General features: G+C 43.1%; 1 protein-coding gene across 1 annotated transcript in view; it reads left to right on the top strand.

The window, feature by feature from the left end:
- Window positions 1-387: 387 nt before the first annotated feature.
- Window positions 388-25098, top strand: part of myo15ab (myosin XVAb) — a 57145-nt gene continuing 32434 nt past the window's right edge. The window contains 28 exon segments of the mRNA XM_056280436.1: window positions 388-1876; window positions 1991-2058; window positions 2923-3042; window positions 3384-3707; window positions 4273-4470; window positions 5192-5420; window positions 5639-6054; window positions 6559-6641; window positions 6957-7020; window positions 7135-7244; window positions 8336-8410; window positions 8699-8795; window positions 9088-9191; window positions 10014-10077; window positions 10570-10683; window positions 10808-10969; window positions 11331-11444; window positions 11561-11619; window positions 12190-12313; window positions 12405-12500; window positions 12699-12830; window positions 13931-14056; window positions 14451-14528; window positions 19308-19459; window positions 19992-20037; window positions 20125-20249; window positions 24492-24609; window positions 24733-24908. Of these exon segments, the coding sequence (XP_056136411.1) occupies window positions 388-1876; window positions 1991-2058; window positions 2923-3042; window positions 3384-3707; window positions 4273-4470; window positions 5192-5420; window positions 5639-6054; window positions 6559-6641; window positions 6957-7020; window positions 7135-7244; window positions 8336-8410; window positions 8699-8795; window positions 9088-9191; window positions 10014-10077; window positions 10570-10683; window positions 10808-10969; window positions 11331-11444; window positions 11561-11619; window positions 12190-12313; window positions 12405-12500; window positions 12699-12830; window positions 13931-14056; window positions 14451-14528; window positions 19308-19459; window positions 19992-20037; window positions 20125-20249; window positions 24492-24609; window positions 24733-24908 (5063 nt within the window).

The following is a 25098-nucleotide window of genomic DNA, read 5'->3' as shown; positions in this document are numbered from 1 at the left end:
CGAAGTCCTCCAGCGTCACCAAGAGCCTCCATGATGCAACGCTCACCCCCCTCCTCCCCTCGTGCCTCCACGAGGAGGCCAAGACCCGTGCCCTCACCCTCCCTGGCCCGCAACCAATTTAGGGGAAGAAAGCTACATGGTTCCCCCTCCCCTCCTGTCTCTCCTAATCGTGCCTCCCCTCCTCCCTCACCCCAGCTCAGCATGCGACCTTCTCCCTCTCCTGCTTCTTCACGTCAAAGCTTTTCCCCTGCAGGGCCTCGTCCAGCCCCATTGTCTCCTACCCTCTCCCGTCGATCGACGCGTTTACTCAAAGACCCCACCCCGCTGGCCAGACCCAGGATGATGGGGAGAGGCAATGTTCCGTTAGGCACTGTCAGACCCTCCCCTATGGGTCTAAGGGGGCGACCAGTGCCTCCACCCACCCAGAATGTGCATCCATTCAGGGCATCTTCCATACGGAGCAACAGGTCTTCTGTTCTCACCATAGACTCCTCTCTCCATTCCTCCCCCTTCCACTCTCCTCACATGCCCCACCGTGTCCCATTGGGAAGGCGAGAATCAGGCCGTCTCCCCCCTCGCCCCATGGCACGAGGACGTCCTTTAATAGCCCAGCAGTCTATCAGAAGGATGCCTCTTCCCTCTCCACAGCCCTCTCTTAAACATATGCCCCATCCTTTATCCCCCCGACTCTCTCCCCGACTTTCTCCTCAGCCCTCTCCCTTACTTTCCCATCGGGCTCCCCTTCAGCCCAACTATACATCGCATGCTTACACACCTGACCCCAGTGGAGATCCTTATGCAGTGCAGCCAGACCAGGCCTTTGTTCCCTCTTCTCCTATGCTCTCTGGTGCTTTGCAGAACCAGGCTATCCGCCAGGCCTCATTCATGTCTCCCCTGGGCCCACAGCAAGCCCCCTTGAATCCCCAGGGGGTAAACATGGGTGAGGTGGTCGCAGATTATGGGGAGCAACCTCCCCCTTTCTCCCCCATGCTGTCTAGTGCGTTGCAAAACCAGACCATTTGCAATGCATCCTATTCCTCCCCTTTGCAGAGACCAATGTCACCTTATGAACAACCTGTAGACCCTTCTAGTCCAATGCTCTCTGGTGCTCTTCAGAATCAGGCAATACGAGATGCATCTTATGTGTCTCCTTTACAAAGGCCAATGTCGCTCTATGAACAATCGATGCCACCCTCCTCACCCATGCTGTCTGGTGCATTGCAAAACCAGACCATTCGCAATGCATCCTATTCCTCCCCTTTGCAGAGACCAATGTCACCTTATGAACAACCTGTAGACCCTTCTAGTCCAATGCTCTCTGGTGCTCTTCAGAATCAGGCAATACGAGATGCATCTTATGTGTCTCCTTTACAAAGGCCAATGTCACTCTATGAACAATCGATGCCACCCTCCTCACCCATGCTGTCTGGGGCTCTGCAAAACCAGGCAGTTAGAGGAGCATCTTACGTGTCTCCACTCTCAAGGCCCCGCTCCCCATATGGCCCTTCAGTGCCTTCCTCCCCAATGCTCTCTGGGGCTATGCAACACAGCCAGGCCCTCAGAGGGGTAACCTCATATAGAACTCCACCCCTGCACTCACTATATGGTCCAACTGTGGTCACGCCATACGATTACATCTCTGAGCCTGGTCCAGCACCGCTTCTCCAAGATGCTTTACATAGCCGATCGGACTTGCAGAACATTTCTTTTCGGAGATCGCCATTGGCCCAGTACAAGAACCCTTATGCCCCAGCTGGACCACAGCTTCACCATGCACTGCACCAGAATCCAAACCTGCGCCATGCGTCTTACCAAACACCTGTGACCCTCCGACGTTCACCCTACGGGCCCCCACCTCCCACGTCCCCACTGCTAGGTACTGCACTGCAAAATCCCCAGTTGATGCAAGCCTCTTATCGGTTACCAGACGGAAGCTTGGTGTCACCGTATGGAGAACCCCTCCCTGTCTCACCTTCTTCCCCATTGCTAGACAATGCCTTGCAAAACCCACAGGTCCGTGGAGCTTCATACACCCTGCCTGATGGATCAGTTATCAGGGTAGGTAAACGCATTGTCACATCACCACACAATCTGTGGTGCAACTTTTTCTGAAAGTACAGTATGTGTAGGGAACTGGAGCAGGTAATAGGCCCTGTACATTTTGCTATATGTAGCTATTACATTGTCAAGACATATGAGGTTAAGATTCTGTACCACCCTCTGTACTTTATGTTTGGATGATTACAGTACTTAGTTTGAACTAGACTTTTATTTCTTAGATAGTTAAGAGGGTCTACACCCTTCCTAGTTGGCTTGGTTTGGTTTGATTTATTTCTTTTCCTTGGCATCACTCAGGCTCCCATTCCCTTGTCTGTGTGTCCTCATCATTGGTACTTCTGTATAAATACTGTAAAATCCTCTTGTATATACTCTCAGTTGCACATTATTACAAAAAGATCTTCCACGTTATCATTGTTGCTTCATGTTGTTTCTGTCCTCCCATCGGCTCATCCATCCCACTGTACATCTCAATAATCCTTTTGTGTTAATTACCCCTCATTTCATTCCCCTGATTTCATGGAGTTGTAACATAAAATGGATGTTTGCATTTTCAGCTCTAAAATGGGCTCATTTTAGAGCTGAAAATGCACAAAAAAAACAAAAACAAAAAAATCATAATGAGTTACAAAATTGATGACTTTACGAAAGGCAAAAGTATGTACATCTTGCAAAATTGTAAACCCCTTTACTCTGGAAGAATTAAAACTGATTTTATTTTTCCCCAGTGCAACACTAGAAAAAGAGGAAGTACATTTCACTTACTTAGTGGACATTATGAATGTTTAAGAGATAACCTGTTGATGCAGAAACCATAGATGCTTTGATATAAATAACAACTAGTTCTTATTCCAACACCTATAGGATCCACGTTATCCCCAGAAGCCAACCTCCCCGGACCTTACCAGAGCTCTTCAGAATCAGAACCTCAAGCATGCCTCCTACAAGCTCCCTGATGGCACCCTTGTAGACCCTAGACATCAGGTAGTAACCCATGACCCTTAATTTGTTAGTCCAGTTAGTTAGGCAAAAGGGCCTAGTGGTTATTTTGTATTTCACTTAACTCATGGCCCAGCTTTGATCCCCTGCTTGGTCATACCCACCAAAGTATCCTTTGGTAAAACATTTAATCCTAAACTCTTCCAATTGTGATGCACAAGGTGGTTGACACTTCCCTGAACTGAGAGTGAGAAAACAATTTCAGCCTGGAAGGAGTTATAAAGTATAATGAATCAAATTACAGCTACCTTATATGTAGTTGCACCAGTACTCTTCCTATCCCTCCCAACACTCTTGTCAGCCATATTCTGTCTTTCTTCATACAGGAACCTATTTCCCCAAATCTGGTTAAGGCCCTAAATAATCCAGCTCTACGCAGCGCCTCCTATACACTCCCAGATGGTACCATTGTGATTGACAGTAAGCAGAAAAAGTCCCCAAATCTTACAGCAGCACTTCAGAACCCATATGTCAAAGGTGCATCATTCACCCTGCCTGATGGTACCATCGTCATTGATCCATGGAAACCTGCGTTACCCAACCTGTCCAATGCCCTTCAAAATACTGCCATGCGGAATGCTTCCTACACACTTCCAGAGGGAACGGTGGTCCATGACCCCAACGCACCCGTCACACCGGACCTGCTCATGGTTGGCAATGGATTCACTTTATCTTTTCTCCTTTTTCTTTCTTTTATCTCCTGTCTCCAAGCCCAGTTATCCTTTATGTGGGTCCCCCCACCCCCGCATCTCTTATTTTATTTGTGATAAATGAAGGTTTTTTGAAGGTCCTTGGGAGTCTCTCGAAAGTTCCTTTTGACTGTCTGCTTTGGCTTCAGACGTCAATAATTGACCTTTAATGTGATATAGCTCATGCATTTGTTTTGAAGAGAGGATTGGGAGATGTGGTAGTGTATTGGTAAAACAGCTGTTCGCAAGATATACAGAAATGAGGCAATGCATCTTTTGCGGCAATGTGTCTCTTCTGTGTGCCGTAAACTGTTTCATCACATCCTTTGGTGAATCCAACCTGGGGAATTATTGTATAGCAATTTCTTCTTGGTGATGGTCTCATTTGCTTATGTCAGTCATATAGAGGCATGAAAATTAAATTGAGACATAATCAATGAAAAAACTCCTTGTAGCAGCTCTGATAAAGTTGTCCTTTTAATCCATAAAGCTTACCTTAACCAAATACGGTCGTTGTAATATTCAGGCGTTGAATAATCCAGCACTGAAAGGAGCGAGCTACACCCTCTCAGATGGAACCATCATATTGGACCCGGGGAAAGCCAAAAGTCCCAATCTCTACGCTGCACTCCAGAACCCCTACATGAAGGGGGTGTCCTACACCCTCCCAGATGGAACCATTATCATTGACCCAAGGAAACCAATCACTCCTGACCTATCAAAAGTATGTAGCTGTTTCATCCATCCTTGATGCATATGTTTTTTTTCTCTGACCATTCTATCACTAACCTTGTGCTTCTGTCTGCCAATCAAATAGTCACCCCATTTTGCAATTTTGATTAATGGAAAATTTAGGAATGAATACTCAGAAGGGGAACAAGGATTTCAACTACTGGAATATTATAGTGCTTAAAAAGACTTTATTAGATGGGCTCCACAGAAGCGCCTGCAATATGGCTTTTTTCCTACTCCGTTCCAATTGTAGGAACCCTTGATAATTTTCATATCTCATGACGTTCCCTGAATCACAGTGTTGAAGCACAGTTAACAGATGCTGTGAAGAGGTTCATTGTAGTGATTTCTACATCTCTGAATGTTGAATTTCCACAGTTTGAATGTTCACTCAGGGAACCGTTTGTTACTTTTGTAATAAATAGTGCTTGAAATAAATGCATTTTGTTGTACATTTTTAGGGATTATTACACTTTTCACATTTTACTGTGCATAAGAGGGGATGGAGCCTTAACATATCATAATATCAAATTGCGTTATTTATATTTTTAAGAAATCACAATATGTATCAATACATATCAGCACTAAAGTATTATATAATATGGAATTGGGAGGTACCAGACAATTCCCAGCCCTATTTTCTAAGTGAGTGGTCATTATGAAGCCTCAAATTCTATAACAATGAGAGGACATGTTTCCTCTGACTTGTGCAGGCTCTTCGAAACGAAAACCTACGAAATGCATCATACCATCTTTCTGATGGTACCCTGGTTATCCCTGGGCAGAAGCCCACTTCTCCCAGTCTAGCAGCCGCACTGCAAAAAAACCAAGGCCTGCGCTCTGCAGATCTCTTTCAGCTCCCAGATAAATCTGTGCTGTCTGGCAAACCCAAACCCAATCCTCCCAACGTATACTCTGCAATGTCAAATTCTGACATTCGCAGTGTCAGCTACAGGTAAAATGTTTATCTGAATTTGAGTCTTTCATCATTGTCATTTTAAGCATATCCTTGGAATTCAAATTTCATGATAAAATGTATTGTATAGATTGACCAGTATTGTAATTTCTTGTAATCAAAAACCCAAATTTAAGCAAAAACAACTGCAATATGTATTTGCTCAATATTGCACAAATCTGCAGCAGGCAAATTTTAATCAAAGGGACTCACTCTTTGCTCTACAGGCTCCCAGATGGCTCCATCCTTACACGCCGGTTCCATAACCCATTCTTGGGTGATGCACTCCAAAACCAGCAGCTTCGCTACGCCTCGTACAGAGTGCCAACAGGACTGCATGGCGAGGATGGGCGTTATGCTGTGGTCCCTCCCTACGGACCGCGCTCAGGCCACTGGGCCAGGAATGCCTGGGGTGGGGGGGTTGAAGAGGATGACGTCTGGGGCGCAGAGAAGGTGCTGCCACATGGGACTGTGCAAAATTTGTCAAAGTGGTCCATGTACCGGGAGGAGGGGGTGTTGGATGGCTACACTCCCCCACCGAAAGGCATGGAGGGAAGGCTTCAGGAGCCAGGCTGGGCCCCTGAGAGAGAAGTGGAGCCTAGTGGGAGTTGGTTTAACAAGGTAACGAAAGGGGAGCACAACACTGCCAACTGCTCGCACTAGTCAAGGCTACAGGTCGTCAGTGAGTTCATGATGTTCCAAATATGAATTTATAACAAAATACTTTTGAGTAGTTTTCCTGCGGAATAGCACTGCACCTTATGAGTGTGTCTGCATAATTTTTACTGCGACAGTTCATACGCCATAAGGAGAGATGGAAAAGGGAGCAAAGAGATTTGTTGCAACAAACGTACCACCATCAACTAAGAAAAGAAGAGACCCAGTGTCGTCTCTTAGTTGATGATCTATGTGTATGTGGCACAATATGCATATTTCCTGCTTGGCATGGCAGGACGGTACACAAAAGAATCATTTCATTTAAACGTTTCAGACATGAACATGAAGACTTTCTGGAATTTATACCTCTCACCTAAATCTAAAGAGGTCAGAGTGTCTTGCCCTGGATTATTAAATTAGATATAATCCACATTTTCTCATTTGTTCTGTGTCCATGTCTGTGTCTAGGTCTACTCTATAAGAAGCACACCAACAGTAGGCCACAGGGTCAAACGCTGGGCTGAGGGCATAGAAGACATGACACAGATGGAGTGAGTACAGTCCAGTACTGACAGCCGTGGACTGACAGCCAACCGTGGACTGACAGCCAGCCATGGACTGACAGCCATGGCTTTGCCACTGCTCCGAACACTCATGAGGACTTTGCTGTTTAACACATCAGTACAACTTATTTCCAATTATTGACTTTCGTTCCTTCATCTAACAGTATGCCGTGTGTGTGTGTGTGTGTGTGTGTGTGTGTGTGTGTGTGTGTGTGTGTGTGTGTGTATGTGTGTGCACACAGTATGTGTGTGTTCCTGTGTCTATCCGTTCGTCTATTGAATTCTTTATGTGTATAATTGCAGGGACCTGAATGAGACCACTGTCCTACTGAACCTGAAGAAGCGATACGACCAAGAGCTCATATATGTATGCTTTGTTCTTATAATACATATCAAATCACTATACGATATTGATGTTAAGAAAGCCATACTCATTGTCCCACTCATCTCTTTGTCCTTGATTTTTATTGCCTCCGCCTAGACCTACATAGGCAGCATCCTTGTGTCTGTGAACCCCTATAAGATGTTTAACATCTACGGCACTGACATGGTGTTGCAGTATGCTGGCCACGGCTTGAGTGAAAACCCTCCGTAAGACCCGGGAGCATGTTTTTTATGTGTGCTTTTGTTTGTGTTTGCACAGGCTTGGAGGTTTCCCTGCATGTGTTCATACCTCTTGTGCATCAAGCATGGGTATATCAATACCCAAATATAGTCTCCCCCCCCCTTTTTTCTCCTCGATTGCACCCAGCCAATTACCCCACTCTTCTGAGCTGTCCCGGTCGCTGCTCCACCCCCTCTGCCGATCCGGCGAGGGCTGCGGACTACCACATGCCTCCTCTGATACATGTGGAGTTGCTAGCCGCTTCTTTTCACCTGACAGTGAGGAGTTTTGCCAGGGGGATGTAGCACGTGGGAGGATCACGCTATTCCCCCCAGTTCCCCCTCCCGTCTGAACAGGTGCCCCAACCAACCAGAGGAGGCGCTACTGCAGCGACCGGGACACATACCCACATCCGGCTTCCCACCCGCAGACACGGCCAATTGTGTCTGCAGGGACGCCTGAAATACCCAAATATATTCTGATTACATAAGACAAACGTAAAGAGCCCCTTAATTATCTTATTTTTGTATGGACGTTAAGAGCAGAAATCTGCCGTGGAGCGCTGATCCACTCTCTACAGGATTTATCAAAGCTACTTCATCTATCCAAGTGCATGTCTGCCTTGATCCTAAGCCATGCACTTGATCAGGACTTAAGCCGTAATGCCTTTACATTGAGAAAATGGGCTGGAAGCTGAGGTGTAAATACCAGCATTCTCAGGTGTTAGGATGAGGCTTGTCTTACACCTTTGTTGGCAGGTTGCCAAGGGGGAGTTTGGTTATTGATTTCACCAACACATTATATCTACAGTAACCACAGAGTACACACACACACACACACACACACACACACACACACACACACACACACACACACACACACACACGCATAACACACAGGAGCATGTATACACATGCATATGTGAATAGATAAATGCAAAAACACACATACACACGCACACAAAAAAAATCAAAACCCATCAACCGTATTATATTGTGTACTTTGAGCTTCAGCTGGGTATGTTACTTGTGTGTGTTTGTGTCTATGTGTGTTTTAACACTATTGTGTTGTATTCCAGCCATCTTTTTGCCATTGCTAATTTCTCGTATACCACCATGATGGATGCCAAACAGAACCAGTGTATTGTTATCAGGTGAGGCCGGCTCTTACTGTACACATACAGCCATGCTAAATAATCCAGACAGTGTAAGACCCTTTGTTCACTTAGCACCACTTTCACCAACTTCCTAATGTGCAATAAATGCCTGTTGGAAGCGTGTGTCGGGGCTCCTGTTGCTGATGCATGATAACTGAGATTCCATTATCCATAATGTGCAACAATATTTCCTCTCATCTCAAAGTAATGAGAAAAAAGGAGCTATTGCTGAGCAGATGGCTCCCTGGGTAATACACAGCCTAATTGCCATCGTCTTTGTTACAGCGGAGAGAGCGGGTCAGGCAAGACCGAAGCCACCAAACTAATCCTGCGTTACCTGACGGCGATACATCACAAACGCAATGTCACACAACAGGTGTGTGTGTGTACACCCTGCTTACATCCAACCCCCTCTCACCCACCTCACCCCCCTCAATGCCCCCCCCACATACACACACAAACCCTTTGCAGTCCGTTATTTGACTGTTTACTAATGCTGCATCACTGTCTTCCCTTTACCCCTGCTCATGCGGTGTTTCCACCATCTCTGATTCAGATAGAGGTAAAGCGCTCCTATCCTATTTCACCTCCTTTTTTATTTTTTTATTTTTTTAAATTTTAAATTCTGTTGGTTGTACCCATGATAACACTCAATGTCTTTGCATATTGGCCAGATCCTGGAGGCCACACCCTTGTTGGAATCCTTTGGGAATGCCAAAACGGTGCGGAATGACAACTCTTCCCGTTTTGGAAAGTTCACCCAGGTCTACATGGAGGAGTGAGTATTCACCATATCTCAAATGAACACCGTGCTGCTGTCTGGGAAAACATGAGGGGAATTTCACGCTCATTAAAAGAGTAGGACAAATTTGCTGATACACGTGCTTAAATATTTTATGAAGCTGCACACGCGAATGACTTTTAGCATTTGGAGATAACTGCTGTTACATGGGATAGCGGTCATGCTGCAGGACGCAGCGTGCGTCATGTTTCAGGCTTTTCAGTCCAATCCCGGGGACCGTATGGGATTTTGGAGAGGAAATGATAAAGGACTCCTGCAGGTTTTTTATCTCCCCTGCTTAAACCCATTGTACCAGTCTCACGGACTGTTGCTATGGCAACGTGGACCGCTACTATGGTTATATCACGCTCGGGTATCAAGACGTGTTTCCATGGCAACAGGGTCAAACGCTGGTTTACAACAACTTCTGATTTTTGACTGTATCCTCTGGGCTGTAGAAGTGAGTGCCGTTGCGGGGAGCAGATGGGATGATAAAGTGCATTGTTCGACACCGAATGGCGTACTGAGCACTCGCTTGTGCATTTATAAACACATGCTGTGGGGTTTAGAGTCTTTCATGCCATGACGCCCAGGTAACATAACGAAGAAGTTAATCTCCGGGTTAAGTAACGACCGAGAAGATTTCAAGACATTACGCATGCATGACCCGTTACTTAACTCGCACTGACTGTGTGTTGGGATGCGCGCGTGCCTTCTGCTGCACACGTGTGTGTGTGTGCTTGTGTGTGTGTGTGTGTGTGTGTGTGTATCTGTATGTGTGTGTGTGTGTCTGTATGTGTGTGTGTGTGCCATCAACAGGGGTGTGATCAGTGGTGCCATAATGTCTCAGTATCTGCTGGAGAAGTCCCGCATTGTCTTTCAGGTGAAAAACACTCGCACATTAAGCACACACACACACACACACACACACACACACACACACACACACACACACACACACACACGCGCGCGCGTTTTTAAACAGAGTGTAACCAGCTGGAGTCTTTTTACAACTGAGTCATGCTGAGAAAGAGGAGATTCTCAAAGGAAACCGTAATAGAGGTGACGAACATGTTGCTCCCTGACAAGCCATGATGATGACTAACAGATCCCAATCTTTTCCATCCACCCATCCATTCATCTAACCACATATCCATCCTCACATACACACATGCATACATACATACACCCAGCCATCTATCTGAACATGCTTACGTAGTCTAATATCACTATCCTTGCATCTTTTTATAAGACTGTACTCCTCCCAGGATATCCATTAGAACAGCTTCAAACTCGAGAACAGTATATTTTCCACCTGAATGTGTCTTGTGCTCGTGTGTTTGGATTTTGCTTGCGCTTGTCTGTCTGTCTGCAGGCCAAATCAGAGAGGAATTACCACATCTTCTATGAGATGTTGGCAGGCCTTCCTCCCCATGATAAACGTTCTCTATATCTACAAGAGGCTGAGACTTACTACTATCTTAATCAGGTACACACACACACACACGTGTGATTTTTTTTTTTTTGGTGGAGTGGGGTGCAGTAGCACGTGTCTTGAATCGGTGTAATCGTTTCATTTCTTTATGTGTGTCTCCCCGTCTGTCTGTGTTCAGGGTGGAGATTGTATGATCGAGGGTAAGGATGACAGCGAGGATTTCCAGCGCCTGCTGAATGCCATGGAGATCCTTTGTTTCACAGCAGAGGAGCAGAATGGCATCTACAGACTGCTCTCCTCTATCCTTCATCTGGGCAATGTCTACTTCCAAACACACCAGGTCCCCCCCCTCTCTCTCTCCACACACACACACACACACATGCACAACCATTAATTTACAACCACACACATAAGATCAGATGCATGCACATTAACCCATCCACACGTACACAATTACACATGCACCTACATACACACGGCCTGTCACAAAACACATACACTGCGGCACACACATATGCGTGTGGTCATGCACAACTGCACACAACAACACTCACACATTTACTTTCATGGATGACCGATAATGTGGATGCTGATGGATAATGGGATGGTATTGAGAAACGTGTGTGTGTGTGTGTGTGTGTGTGTGTGTGTGTGTGTGTGTGTGTGTGTGTGTGTGTGTGTGTGTGGCTTTCTTCCTGCAGACTGAGGGTCAAGAGGTAGCATCGGTGGTGAGTGCGCAGGAGATCAGGGTGATTGCTGAGCTGCTGCAGGTCTCACCTGATGGATTACAGAGGGCTATCACCTTCAAATTGATGGTGCATACACACACACACACACACACACACACACACACGCACACATGCAGCATGCACACACACATGCACACACACTTTTAGAGCTGTTGTAAAACATAGTATGTGTGAACCCCCAGGACACAGTAAGGGAGAAGATCTACACTCCGCTGACAGTGGAGAGTGCTGTGGATGCCAGGTGAGTGGGTGAATGATTGAATGAGTGAGTGGGGGAGAGGCTGAGGAAGAGAGTGAATGAGTTGGTCAGTCAGGAAGTCAGGAAGTAAGTGAGTTAACTAGTTAGGGATTAAATTGGTTGCATCATGAGTGAGTGAGAGAGAGAGAGAGAGAGAGAGAGAGAGAGAGAGAGAGAGAGAGAGAGAGAGAGAGAGAGAGAGAGAGAGAGAGAGAGAGAGAGAGCTAGTTGGAGACGGAAAGTTTGTATATATCGCTTATCAATCAAGTTGAGTAGTACACTCACGGTAGTACACCAGTATATTCTTCCTGGACTGACCATACATTAAAACCATTTAACAATAAGACAATTGTTCGTGAAACTTCATTTCTGACATCTTTATTTGCATTTTTCCCTCTTCTGAAACATCATTCAAGGAGACTATTTCTCTTTGACTTTGATAATCTCCTTCATTAGAGGCATGGGGGGACAAAGGACAAAAAACCTGGGGGCGAAAGATTTTTCAGATGCCCCCTGTTTCCATAGAAACAGAGCTTTATGTTTCCATAGAAACCTCGTTGTGTGTTTCCATAGAGACGCAGTTGCTAAGATCCTGTACTCGCTGCTGTTTAGTTGGCTGACAGAGCGTATCAACGGGCGGGTCTACCCTCGCAACGAGGCCCTCTCCATCTCCATACTGGACATATATGGCTTTGAGGTCACAACCCAAAATAATTACACATATTTCTACTTTATAGCATGGATACACAGGCGTGTACTAACAATCCCCCCCCCCCGTACCTTTGTAGGAACTGCAAGTGAACAGTTTTGAGCAGCTCTGCATCAACTACGCCAATGAAACCCTGCAGTTCTACTTTAACCGGGTTATCTTTCAGGAAGAGCAGGTTGGTGCAACTGCAAAGCCTCATTCATGCAATCGTAGCATGGGGCCAAAGCTATCTTGGCCCTCTGTAGGCTTACCCTGAGCTCTGCTGCCCTTTACACTACAAGATTTGGGTGCATTGTAGCTCTTGGCGCGGTGCCCAGTTAGAGCCAATAGTAGTATCAACAAATGTTCAGTTTTCTGTACTATTTGGGTGTAGGAGGAGTACATGCGGGAGCAGATTGAATGGCATCAACAACCCATCAGCCACAACCAGGCCTGTCTCGACCTCATCGCCGCTAAGCCTCATGGGATCCTGCGCATACTGGATGATCAGAGTGCCTTCCCTCAGGTACAGCTCATCGCAAATCTCTGCTGAAAAACCGAGCTCCTTCAAAGTGCTTCACTCATTACAGTGAATATCACAATATTAAATTAATTCAAATGAGGGTCATAAAAATGCCGTTGAACAGAAAAATCACTGGTGGCAATGCACAATAATGATGTCAGGGTTACTGTAGACTAGCGCAGCTGTGTCATAGACTTATTCAGCCTCATCTAATCATTTTGAATTTCGAACCCTGTCTTATCAACACACACACACACACACACACACACACACACACACACACACACACACACACACACACACACACACACACACACACACACACACACACACACACACTAACACACACACACACACTGATTGGGAAGCTCTTCCAGAAAGTGAGTCTACTTGAGGTCTAATGGGAGGGAGAAATCGGGACGCAGACGTTTCAACAAACATGTTATCAAACAAGGAAACAACATACAAAACGTCACAGTGCAACAAATCCCCTAGATTTGGTTTGGTACACAGAGTTTGATGCTCAAAATCCCCTCCCCAGTGGAGGAAGGCTGGGAACCCTGATGCCTGTCAGCCTCCATGCTATGCATGTCTTCACCACACACACATTTTTTGCTGGCATAAACAGCACCTACAAAAAAGAAAAAAAAAAAGGATAGCTTATGTCGGAGGACAACTAATGGTGAAGGTTTATTGTTTGTGAGCCTATTTCGAGATGTGTGTGATATGAAATCTCGATGTTCCACGAAGTTAAATATCATGGCAGTGGTATGTTTAAGGCTTGCCGAGGGAAGATAGTAACAACAGGCAAGACTTTAGCATGGAGGCTAAGGGCTAAGAGACAAAATCATTGCATAAAAAAATGTCAGATGTCACTTGAATGTTGCCACACTGCTGGGCCTACTTTTTAGCGTTTCACTCCACTTTTGCTCCTCATAGCACAAAGTGTGTAATCACACGAGTTTTGTTCCGTCCGACAACTTTTCTTCTGCAACTTTGATCTACATCATCTGAGAGAGTCGATGATTTACTACCAGCTTCAGGTTTGAATCGTTCCCATTTCGATCGCCATGACCCTTTGTCACTGTCCTCCCTGTTGGCAGGCAACAGACCACACCTTCCTTCAGAAGTGCCACTATCACCATGGCAACAACCCACTTTATGCCAGGCCAAAGATGCCCCTCCCAGAGTTCACCCTCAGACACTATGCTGGCAAGGTTACCTACCAGGTCCGTTTCTTTACCTCTTTCTTACACACACACACACACACACACACACACACACACACACACACACACACACACACACACACATCCTATGACTTATCTGTTGTGAAGGCAAGATAGCACAAAGGCTGCCCGTATGGTTGCACTTGGAGACATGCAGCTTCAACATAACTACTGCAAAAGTGAAAAGTGGCTCAACCGAGGGGTGCACTCATTCTTATCTTCTGCATTAGTTTTTTTGCCCACTCCATCCTTCTCTCTCTCTCTCTCTCTCTCTCTCTCTCTCTCTCTCTCTCTCTCTATGTATATATATATATATCTTATGCTATTGCTCCTACTGTTCTGATAGTCCTATAGTTATGATCTCCAAACATTTATCTAATAACTTGTGTTACAGGTGCAGAAATTCCTGGATAAAAACTTTGACATGGTCCGCCAGGATGTCCTTGACCTGTTCATCCAGAGCAAGAGTAGCGTAAGGCGTTTACATACATTTTACCTCTTACTCCCTCTAATGGCAAAAAAAAGAAAGAAAAACTCGGTCTTACTTTTAAGTTATTATTTTTAACTTTTCTGATTGATAATAGTCAAAATGTCTTGATGCATGCTCACTAATCACCTTTGATGTAACCGTTGTGTACTTTCATGGGGCCCAAACCAATAAGGGGGTCATTTAGACAGGCATCTTGATAGCACACTACATTAGGTGCATAACATCTAGGGGCCTGGCATTACCACTTGTCAGAGGGCACACAATTCCTGGTAGCACCTCTGACCATTAATTTTTTTTAACAAATTTTATTTATAAATTGCAAGACTAAAGAACATCAATCGATCAACACCAATATATACAGACATATATGCCAGGGGTTATGAGGTAGATAGAATATAAAATGAAAGAAAAAGGAATTTCAAAAAAGAACAAAAAAATAAATAAAATAAAGAGAGGTTCAGCAGTTCAGACAATTATATAGTTTACACACGTCAAGTGTCCCCCCCTTTTTTTTCTCCCCAATTGTATCCGGCCAATTACCCCACTCTTCTGAGCCGTCCCAGTCGCTGCTCCACCCCCCTCTTCCGATCCAGGGAGGGCTGCAAACTACCACATGTCTCCTCTGATACATGTGGAGTCGCCACCCGCTTCTTTTCACCTGACAGTGAGGAGTTTCGCCATGGGAGGATCACGCAATTCCCCTCAGTTCCCCCTCCCCCTGAATAGGCGCCCCGACCGACCAGAGGAGGTGCTAGTGCTGCAACCAGAACACATACCCACATCCGGCTTCCCACGCGCAGACATGGCCAGTTGTGTCTGTAGGGATGCCCGACTAAGCCGGAGGTAACACGGTGTCAAGCGTCTTTAAGGCTCTTGGGGGTTTGAAGAGTGCTGAATAGTTTTTTTTATGTATTTTTGCATTTCATTTATAAAAATTTTGAATAAAGGTTCCCTGTTAGATTTACTTTTGTGGACATGAACCTTTGCTTAAGTAATGAAAAGATTTATAAAATAATATCGTTTTTGTTCTGAATTGCATACATCATAGAAACCAAACAGCGCATCTTTGTAGAGTAATGAAAATTGGACTGAAATGTTACAACAAATATATTGAGCAAAATCTTTCCTAAAGTCACAGTATAAGGGCAGTTCCAAAACAAGTGTATGGTCGTTTCCCTAACAAGTCCACAGAAAGTGCAATTAACATCAATATCATTTTTCATTTCTTGCAAATAACGTTTTGTGGGATAGCATCGATGGAGAAGTTTGAAACAGACATGTCAAGGTTTGCTTGTGATCAAGTAACTTGAAGACAAGATCCAAACTTTTTCCCAGTGGATATTCGCAACAAATCTTCTCCAGTAATGAGTAACATATGGAACAGTAACAATGTCTTTCTGAAAGACGGATCTGACCCTTCTGTTCCAGTTCAAAGGGCTGGATAAAAAAAAAATCCCTACAATAGTGTCATTCATGGTGTCATTTAAAGTTAACTGACAAGGGGAAAGAAGTGGTTCAGTGTTACCCTTAAACAACGTAATCACACCTTTAGGAATGGCATCCATTACAATAGCAAATTCTTTTGGGGTGACAGGTATATTATAAACAGCCAAAAATTCAGAATAATTCATTAGAAGACCTTTTAAATTTAATAACCGTTTTATAAATAAAACATCATTGTTAAACCAATTTGGGAAAAACATAGATTTGTTTTTGAATCATATGTCACAGTTATTCCAAATGAGATATTTATGCGGAGAGAAACAGTGCTTGTAAATAAGAGACCAAGCCAACAGAATTTGCTTGTGGAAATTAACTAATCTTAATAGTAATTTTTCAATATTATAGTTGGACCTAAGCAAAAAAGGAAGCCCATCTAATTTAGAAAACGCAATTTGGGATAAAGTTCCAAATGGATTCTGGGTTACAGATACATTTTTTGATCCAGTTTATTTTAAAGGTGTAGTTCAGGGTGGTAAAGTCTAAAAAATTAAGGCCACCAGAGTCTATAGTATTCATCATCACAGAGTTTTTGATATAATGGGTTTTATTTTTCCAGAGAAATTTAAGCTACATCTTATCAATAAATTTACAAACAGAGGAATCAACGTTTAAAGCAAGTGCAGCATATGTCAGCCTGGATACACCTTCAGCTTTTGTTTATAGAGGTCTACCTCTTAAAGTCAAATCTCTCTGGAGCCACAGACTGAACCTTTTCTGAGTTTTATCGATGATGGGGGGAAAGTTCAAATTGCATTGTTCATCTTCAGTTTTAGTTATCACAATACCTAAATATGTTACCTGGGATCTCACGGGAATGCCATATAAACATGTATGTTGACACTGTGTAATGGGCAGAAGTTATATTTAAACAAAGTCCTGATGCTGCAGAAAATACATGAATGTGTTTAATTGCAACTGGAATTTGATCTGAATCTTTCAAAAAAAAGTGTAGTGTGATCTATCACCTGACTTATGGTAATCTGTCTGCCAGCAAGAGAGATAGATACCTTGAATATTACTTTCAAGAATGAATGTGGAGAGGAGTTGGGCAATAAGCAGAAATAAACAAGGAGAGACCGGGCAGCCTTGACGAACTCCTCGAGATAATTGAAACTGGGGTGAGGTACCATGTTTAAGTTTGATTGAAGAATTGCAATTTGAGTAAAGTGTTTTGATAGATTTACAGAAATAATGACCAAAACCAAATTTGTAAAGATTTGTGCTCCACAGAATTAAAGACCTTGTAAAAATCTAAAAACAGAATAAACCCATTCTCATTAATAAATTTGAAATAATCCAATAAATCCAGAACTAATCTAATATTGTTTGCAATATGTCTGTTTGACATAAAGCCAGATTGTGATTCGTAAATTATAGAAGCTAAGGATTTCTTACTTCAATTGGCGAAAATACTAGCTAGTACTTTGTAGTCATTATTGAGCAAACAGATAGGGCACTATTTGTCTATCATATGCAAATCTTTTTTTCTTTTTTGGTTTTGGAATGAGGGTGATAAGGCTTTGTGTTATTGTAGGTGGTAAAACTCCAAGTTCAATACTTTTGGAAAGGACATTGAAAAGAAAAGGGGCCAGTTCAGTGGCAAATTTCTTATAAAATTTTGAGGTGAGTCCGTCATTCAGTGGCGCCCCCAGAAGTTTTTCATAGGGGTGGCCAAATGGGGCCACTGAAAATCTTGGGGTGGCACACCAAAACCAAAAGCCATGACTGAATTTCGGGAATTCTATGATGCTGTTGTAGTATACTGTATAGGCTAGCTGAAAACGGTCAATATGAGAGTTAAGAAAAATATACATTATTGATTTAAATGAACAGCACCTAATGTAAAATATCAGATAGAAGCATATTGTACATAATCAGAAGCATATTCTGTATATGCGACTCGTGGCTGGGGGGGCCAGCGGGGGGACCTGGGATAGTATCAGGGTGGCCGTGGCCACCCCTGGCCACCCCTTGGGGGCGCCACTGCCGTCATTGCCTGGAATTTGTTGTTTTTAAGATTGAGAATAGCATTCAGAACTTCATCCTAAGTTATTTTGCTGTCACACAGTGCTTTATGATCTTCAGACATTACTTCGCAATTTTTAATGGAGTTAAGAAGTTGAGAAGTTTTTTTCTTCTGAAAAATTGGAAGCATAAAGTTTACTGTAAAACTCTGAACAAAAGGAAGTAATCATTTTGTGATTTTTTTGTGATTTTTGTGATTTTGTGTGTGTGTGATAATTTTGTGAATCAAGTGGATGGAGGAAGATGAGCAAAATTCATCTTATTTCTTTTGTTTAGAAAAATCCAGACTGAAAAACTCAGCCATAGATGCTTTAATTATTAATGGTAACCTCTGACCATTAATATCGTTACCTTCTGGAGTGCATACTTGTCACAGCTAGATGTGATATATGATTTAGATGTGACAGTATCAAAGTGAAATACATATATTCAGATACCAAATATGCAATTTTAATTAGAATTAGGGGTGGGGGGTGGATCCAGTGCGAAATTGCAATATTAAGCAGTAGCAATTTTAATATTGCATTTCCCCTGAATCGTGATGTTGATGCACAATAGATTCTGTGAAGTTTGAAGTTTGATGTAAGGATTTTTAAATCTCAGGATATTTGATATTGAATTGTTTGAATGTTTATTTAGGGAAGCATTCTCATGTTTCAAGGTTTTTAACACCGTGGGCTTAATAAATGCATTTTGTTTTACATTATCTTTAGATTATTGATGTTTTCAGATTTTACTGTAAATAAAGGGGATTGAGCCTTAGAATAATTGTAATAAACAAATCACAATATTCATATACGGTGATTTTTGAAAAATTGCAATATGTGTCGAACCAGCACCAAATATCATTGTAATGTGGAATTCAGAGGCATTTGCCAATTGCCACCCCAACCTAAAATGATAGTAAGCTGCTAAATAATCACTTTAAATCTGACTGTATGTGTGAATTGTACTTTTGCACTCTGTGAAAGAGATTCCCATTTTTTTTCCAAGTTCCTTTATACCCTCAACCTACACAAATTGATATTTTTAGTTAATCTGCAATATGATGTGGCATTATCTCCTCTGTATTCCATGTGAGCATCCCAATAATTTATCAAATTGCTTGTATGTGCATCTTTGTTAGCTAATAGAACAAAAAGGAACAACTCTTCATTCTGATACTGACTGATTCTCTCTCTCTCTCTCTCTCTCATTGTGTGTTTTTGTGTGTGCGTGTGTGCGTGCACGTAGATGGTGTCTAACCTATTTCTGAAGCACTCAGAGAATGTGTCTCTGCAGCGTTGTAATGTGCAGCGCAGCAGTGTGGCCCGCCGATACCAAGCTAACACTGTTAGCACCAAGTTCCAAAGTAGTCTACAAGAGCTGATGGAGAAGATAGAGAGGTGCAATATAAATTCTTTTGCTGGCCCTCTGGGGCCATCTAGACTTTCACTGCTACTCTAAAATACTGAAACTGAAAATTAAGAGCAATCACGATGATCTTAAAAAAAAAATCCAATGGGCATGTTATTGATGGAATATGCATCATTTGAGCATGTCTGTAATAGATTGGTTTGTGTGTGTGTGTGTGTGTGTGTGTGTGATTTGTGTGTTACTCCAATAGGTAAATATGCAAAAATCCATGCCCATTCACATGCTTGTATGTGATGATGGGAACACATGCACACACAAATACAGACATATTGACAGGTTACTCTATGGTTTATTTATTTTTGTTTTTCGAACCCTAACCACACCAATTTTACCAAGCCCATTGCTAGGATTTTTGACAATGAAATATTTTTACATGTTCTAAAATCTTCCACAAGGAGAGGTCTGTGTGAAAAACAAATGTTCTTATACCTTCGTTTAATCGTTGTTCATTCCTTCACTCATTCATTTATTCATGAGTTCATTGTGGTCTGTCCGCTGCAGGTGTAACACTTTTTTTATTCGCTGCATCAAACCAAACCACCACAAGGTACATTTTGAACTTTGATATGTGTGAGTGTTCCATCTCTATATACAGTACAGAATACAGTTAATGTGTGCGTGGTTGTGTCTGTAGGAACCAGGTGTGTTTGACATGGAACTGGTCAGTGCACAGCTGCATTATTGTGGTATTTTGGAGACAGTCCACATTCGGAAAGAGGGTTATCCAATCAGATTGCATTTTCACAGCTTCCTCCTCAGGTGAGTCGTTTGCAACAAGTCATTTACCAGTACATGACTGAGGTATACACATTTTCTATACTTCTATTATTGTTCATTTTAACGTGATCACATCCACCTTCTTTTAGAACCTGTCTGGGTTCCCTTTAATTGAGAGCAATATCCGGAAGCAGGTTGGTCCAAAGAGTGAAAGGTCCAATCTCTGCTTTTGGAAACTGGTAGAAGGAACCCATCTTACTCAGGTGCAACCAGAGCCGGCCCTAGCTAACAAGGTGCCCTGGGCAAGATTGTATGTAGCGCCCCTTTGTGACCAGAAATTCACCACTAGTAATTTCCTTGGTCAGAGAAAAAAGGAAAAACTTTAGGGAGAAGAATAACTAATAAATGATGTCAAAGACTTTTGTTTGTTTGTTATTCAACCTTTATTCATCCAGTCAATAAAACTTAAAATGTATAAATGGAATGTAAAAAGCTATATAAATAACCAGTTAGAAATATTGCACATCATTTAGGAAAAGAAAAAAAAAGCTTTACAAGCCCCAATTTTAACTAAGGTTAAAATGACCAAGGAATAAAGTTAAAAAAAAAACCCTTTCGCGTGCAATCTGGTGTGTTAGCAGAATGTGCAATTGGTAAATAAATGACAATTAGAAAAATGAATCAATAAAACACAATAATAAAAATGTAAATGAATATATCAACTACTTACAGTGCATCTGGAAAGTATTCACACCCCTTTACTTTCCCCACATTTTGTTATGTTACAGCCTTATTCCAAAATGGATTAAATTCTTTTTTTTCTCATCAATCTACATACAATACCCCACAATGACAAAGCAAAAAACGTTTTGTAGAATTTTTTGCAAATTTATTAAAAATAAAAAACGGAAATATTGCATGTACATAAGTATTCACACCCCTTACTCAGTACTTGGTTGAGGCACCCTTGGCAGCGATTACAGCCTCAAGTCTTCTTGGGTATGAAGCTACAAGCTTGGCACACCTATATTTGGGGTATTTCTCCCATTCTTCTCTGCAGATCCTCTCGAGCTCTGTAAGGTTAGATGGGGAGCATCGCTGCACAGCTATTTTCAGGTCTTTCCAGAGATGTTCAATGGGGTTCAAGTCTGGGCTCTGGCTGGGCCACTCAAGGACATTCACAGACTTCTCCCGAAGACACTCCTTCGTTGTCTTGGCTGTGTGCTTAGGGTCATTGTTGTGTTGAAAGGTAAACCTTCGCCCCAGTCTGAGGTCCTGAGCACTCTGGGGCAGGTTTTCATCAAGGATCTCTCTGTACTTTGCTCCATTCATCTTTCCCTCGATCCTGACTAGTCTCCCAGTTCCTGCCACTGAAAAACATCCCCACAGCATGATGCTGCCACCACCATGCTTCACTGTAGGGATGGTATTAGCAAGGTGATGAGAGGTGCCTGGTTTCCTCCATTGGCATTCAGGTCAAAGAGTTCAATCTTGGTTTCATCAGACCACAGAATCTTGTTTCTCATGGTCTGAGAGTCCTTTGGGTGCTTTCTGGCAAACTCCAAGCGGGCTGTCACGTGCCTTTTACCGAGCAGAGGCTTCCGTCTGGCCACTCTACCATAAAGGCCTGATTGGTGGAGTGCTGCAGAGATGGTTGTCCTTCTAGAAGGTTCTCCCATCTCCACAGAGGAACGCTGGAGCTCTGTCAGAGTGACCATCAGGTTCTTGGTCACCTCCCTGACCAAGGCCCTTCTCCCCAGATTGCTCAGTTTGGCTGGGAAGCCAGCTCTAGGAAGAGTCCTGGTGGATCCAAACTTCTTCCATTTACGAATGATGGAGACCATGGTGCTCTTCGGGACCTTCAAAGCTGTAGAAATTTTGTTGTACCCTTCCCCAGATCTGTGCCTCGATACAATCCTGTCTCGGAGGTCCACAGACCATTCCTTTGACTTCATGGCTTGGTTTCTGCTCTGTTATGCACTGTCAACAGTGGGACCTTATATAGACAGGTGTGTGCCTTTCCAAATCATGTCCAATCAATTGAATTTACTACGGGTGGACTCCAATCAAGATGTAGAAACATCTCAAGGATGATCAGTGGAAACAGGATGAACCTGAGCTCAATTTTGAGTGTCATAGCAAAGGGGGTGAATACTTATGTACATGCAATATTTGTTTTTTATTTTTTGATACATTTCTACAAAACTTTTTTCACTTTGTCATTATGGGGTATTGTGTGTAGATTGATGAGAAAAAAAAAGGAATTTAATCCATTTTGGAATAAGGCTGTAACATAACAAAATGTGGGGAAAGTGAAGGGGTGTGAATACTTTCCGGATGCACTGTATATCTCTTTACATTGGTTGTCTAGAAAAGTGCTATAAAAATGCCATGATTAATATTATTATACAAATTTCCTTGAACTTCATGCCATAATACAACATAATGACCGGGCCCATTCCTTGGGCCTAAGGTTAGAATGAGGTAAAAATCTATGTGATGGATAGTGCCTTTCTTGGTAGAGCGATCTTCTGTAGTTCTTGTATTTTGATGTTACCCGGGAACTGTTGGGTGTCTTTCTCCATCCTTTTTTTTTTTTTTACAAGTTCCAGGGCTCCTATCTCTACTGGTATTGTTGTGGTTTTCATTCCCCACATTCATTCAATTTCAATATCAAGGTCTTTATATTTCGACAGTTTTTCAGTTACTTGGAATGTAAAAATTATTATTATTATTATAAATAGGTTGTTGTGATTGAATATAGGATATAGAAAAATGGATAAGTTAAGAAACCTGCCCATCACCTCCTTATCACCTCTGTTCCCTTCATCAATATGTCCATTGAAGTACGCTCCAATCACCACTCCCTCCTCCTTGGGTACCCTCTCCATCACTTCATCCAACTCACTCCAGAATTCTTGTCTCTCTTCCATCTCACACCCAACTTGCTGGGCATATGCGGTGATAACATTCATCAACACACCTTCGATTTCCAGCTTCATACTCATCACTCTGTCCGACACTCTCTTCACCTCCAGCACACTGTTGACATACTCTTCCTTCAGAATTACCCCAACCCTATTTCTCCTCCCATCCACACCATGGTAGAAGAGATTGAACCCACCTCCGATGCTCCTGGCCGTATGCCCCTTCCACCTGGTCTCTTGCACACACAGTATACCTACCTTCCTTATTGCCATCACATCAGCTGGTTCTCTCCCTTTACCAGTCATAGTGCCAACATTCAAAGTTCCGACTCCCACCTCCAAACTCCTACCCTTCCTCCTCTCCCGCTGTCTCTGGACATGCCTTCCCTCTCTCCTTCTCCTTCTCCCATCAGTAGCATAGTTTCCATCAGCACCTTGCTGACCAACAGTACTGGTGGCGGTCGTTGGTAACCCGGGCCTCAATTGATCCGGTATGGAAATCGGATTTATGATCCACATATTCAATTAGGCAAAGGTTTTTGCCGGATGCCTTTCCTGACACAACCCTCCCAATTTATATGGACTTGGGACCGGCGCTAAAACTGTACTGGCTTGTGCATCCTCAGTGACTGGGTTAGATAAGTTGAGAAATAATAATAAATAAAAAAGGTAAGACATTGAAACTATGAAGTACAGCCATCCATTACAACTGGATCCCTCTAGCTTTTCTTACTGTGAAATCATCGGTTATGTTGTCCTATGATAGCTGTTCTGAAACTTGGTGGTTTAGAAAGTCCATTTAGACGCTCCTGCCCCATGGTAGACCTCAGATATGTTTTTATCAGTTTAAGCCTAGAGAAGTTCCTCTCTGCAGCAGCCACTGTTATGTGAAGCATGGCAGAAATTCTTAAAGCCACCCACATGTTAGGACAGATTTCTGCCAGCTTCTTTTCATATAGGAGAGTCAGAAGTTGTAGTCATTGTAGTCATGTTACCTGATGCCAAGTTGGGAAACTGCTCCTAATCTTATACCAGTTCACTACCTTTACCTTTTTTGTGTTTTTCTCCCATTATTTTCATTCTTTTTCTCCCTGGGCACCAGATAATTTTGGCTTTTTAGACATATCACCGTCATCGACGTCAACATCAACAGCAGAAGTCACTCAGTCAGGACAGGTAGTTTAGGGTGGAGATCTCCCTCTTAATCACTGCATGTTAATTGAGAATGGGGACAGGTCCAAGTCCAAAATCCAATCAAGAGAGTTATTTTGCTTGTGTATAATGTAATATATTTGGAAAATTTGTTTATATTATTGACAGGGGTGCATTAAACATATGTATGTGTGCGCCCCTGCAGGTATAAAGCCCTACTCTGCATGAAGGATCCCCCTCCAGCTGATGGAGAGAATTGTGTCATCATGCTCCACAAGCTCTGTCCTGTCAAGATGGGGTCATATCAACTTGGAGTCACAAAAGTGAGCAAGCACACAAAGGCATGCAATGATTCACACATTAATACACACACACACACACCTGATGTATGATTCAAGACCTTGTGTGCATAGCTGTGTATTTTTTGTGTGTTGTTGTGCAACTAGATATTCTTGAAGGAAGAGTTATATCAGCTATTGGAGAATAAGCGTGACCGTGTGTTGACTCTAGCAGCCATGACGCTACAGAGACACACGCGTATATTCTTCGTCCGCAAAAACTTCCTCAAGTTCAGACTCCGCATGGTCAGGCTTGAAGCCCGCTGCAGAGGCCACTTGGCCAGGTAAATTTGATTCACCTGGCTGAACTCTGTTGCCTCACAGCAAGAAGAAATAGTTTCACCACATTGCTCCACGTTACATGTTCACCACACGTTCATGAGGGCTCCCTCCTCTGGTTTTCTCCCTCGGTACAAAAACATTCGGATTAAGTGAAGTGGAAACTCTGTGAATGTGAGTGTGTGTGTGTGTGTG

The sequence above is a fragment of the Lampris incognitus genome, chromosome 5 (assembly GCF_029633865.1).
Source record: "Lampris incognitus isolate fLamInc1 chromosome 5, fLamInc1.hap2, whole genome shotgun sequence".
In the NCBI taxonomy this organism is placed as follows: Eukaryota; Metazoa; Chordata; class Actinopteri; order Lampriformes; family Lampridae; genus Lampris; species Lampris incognitus.
This window is presented reverse-complemented; position numbering and strand designations above follow the sequence as displayed.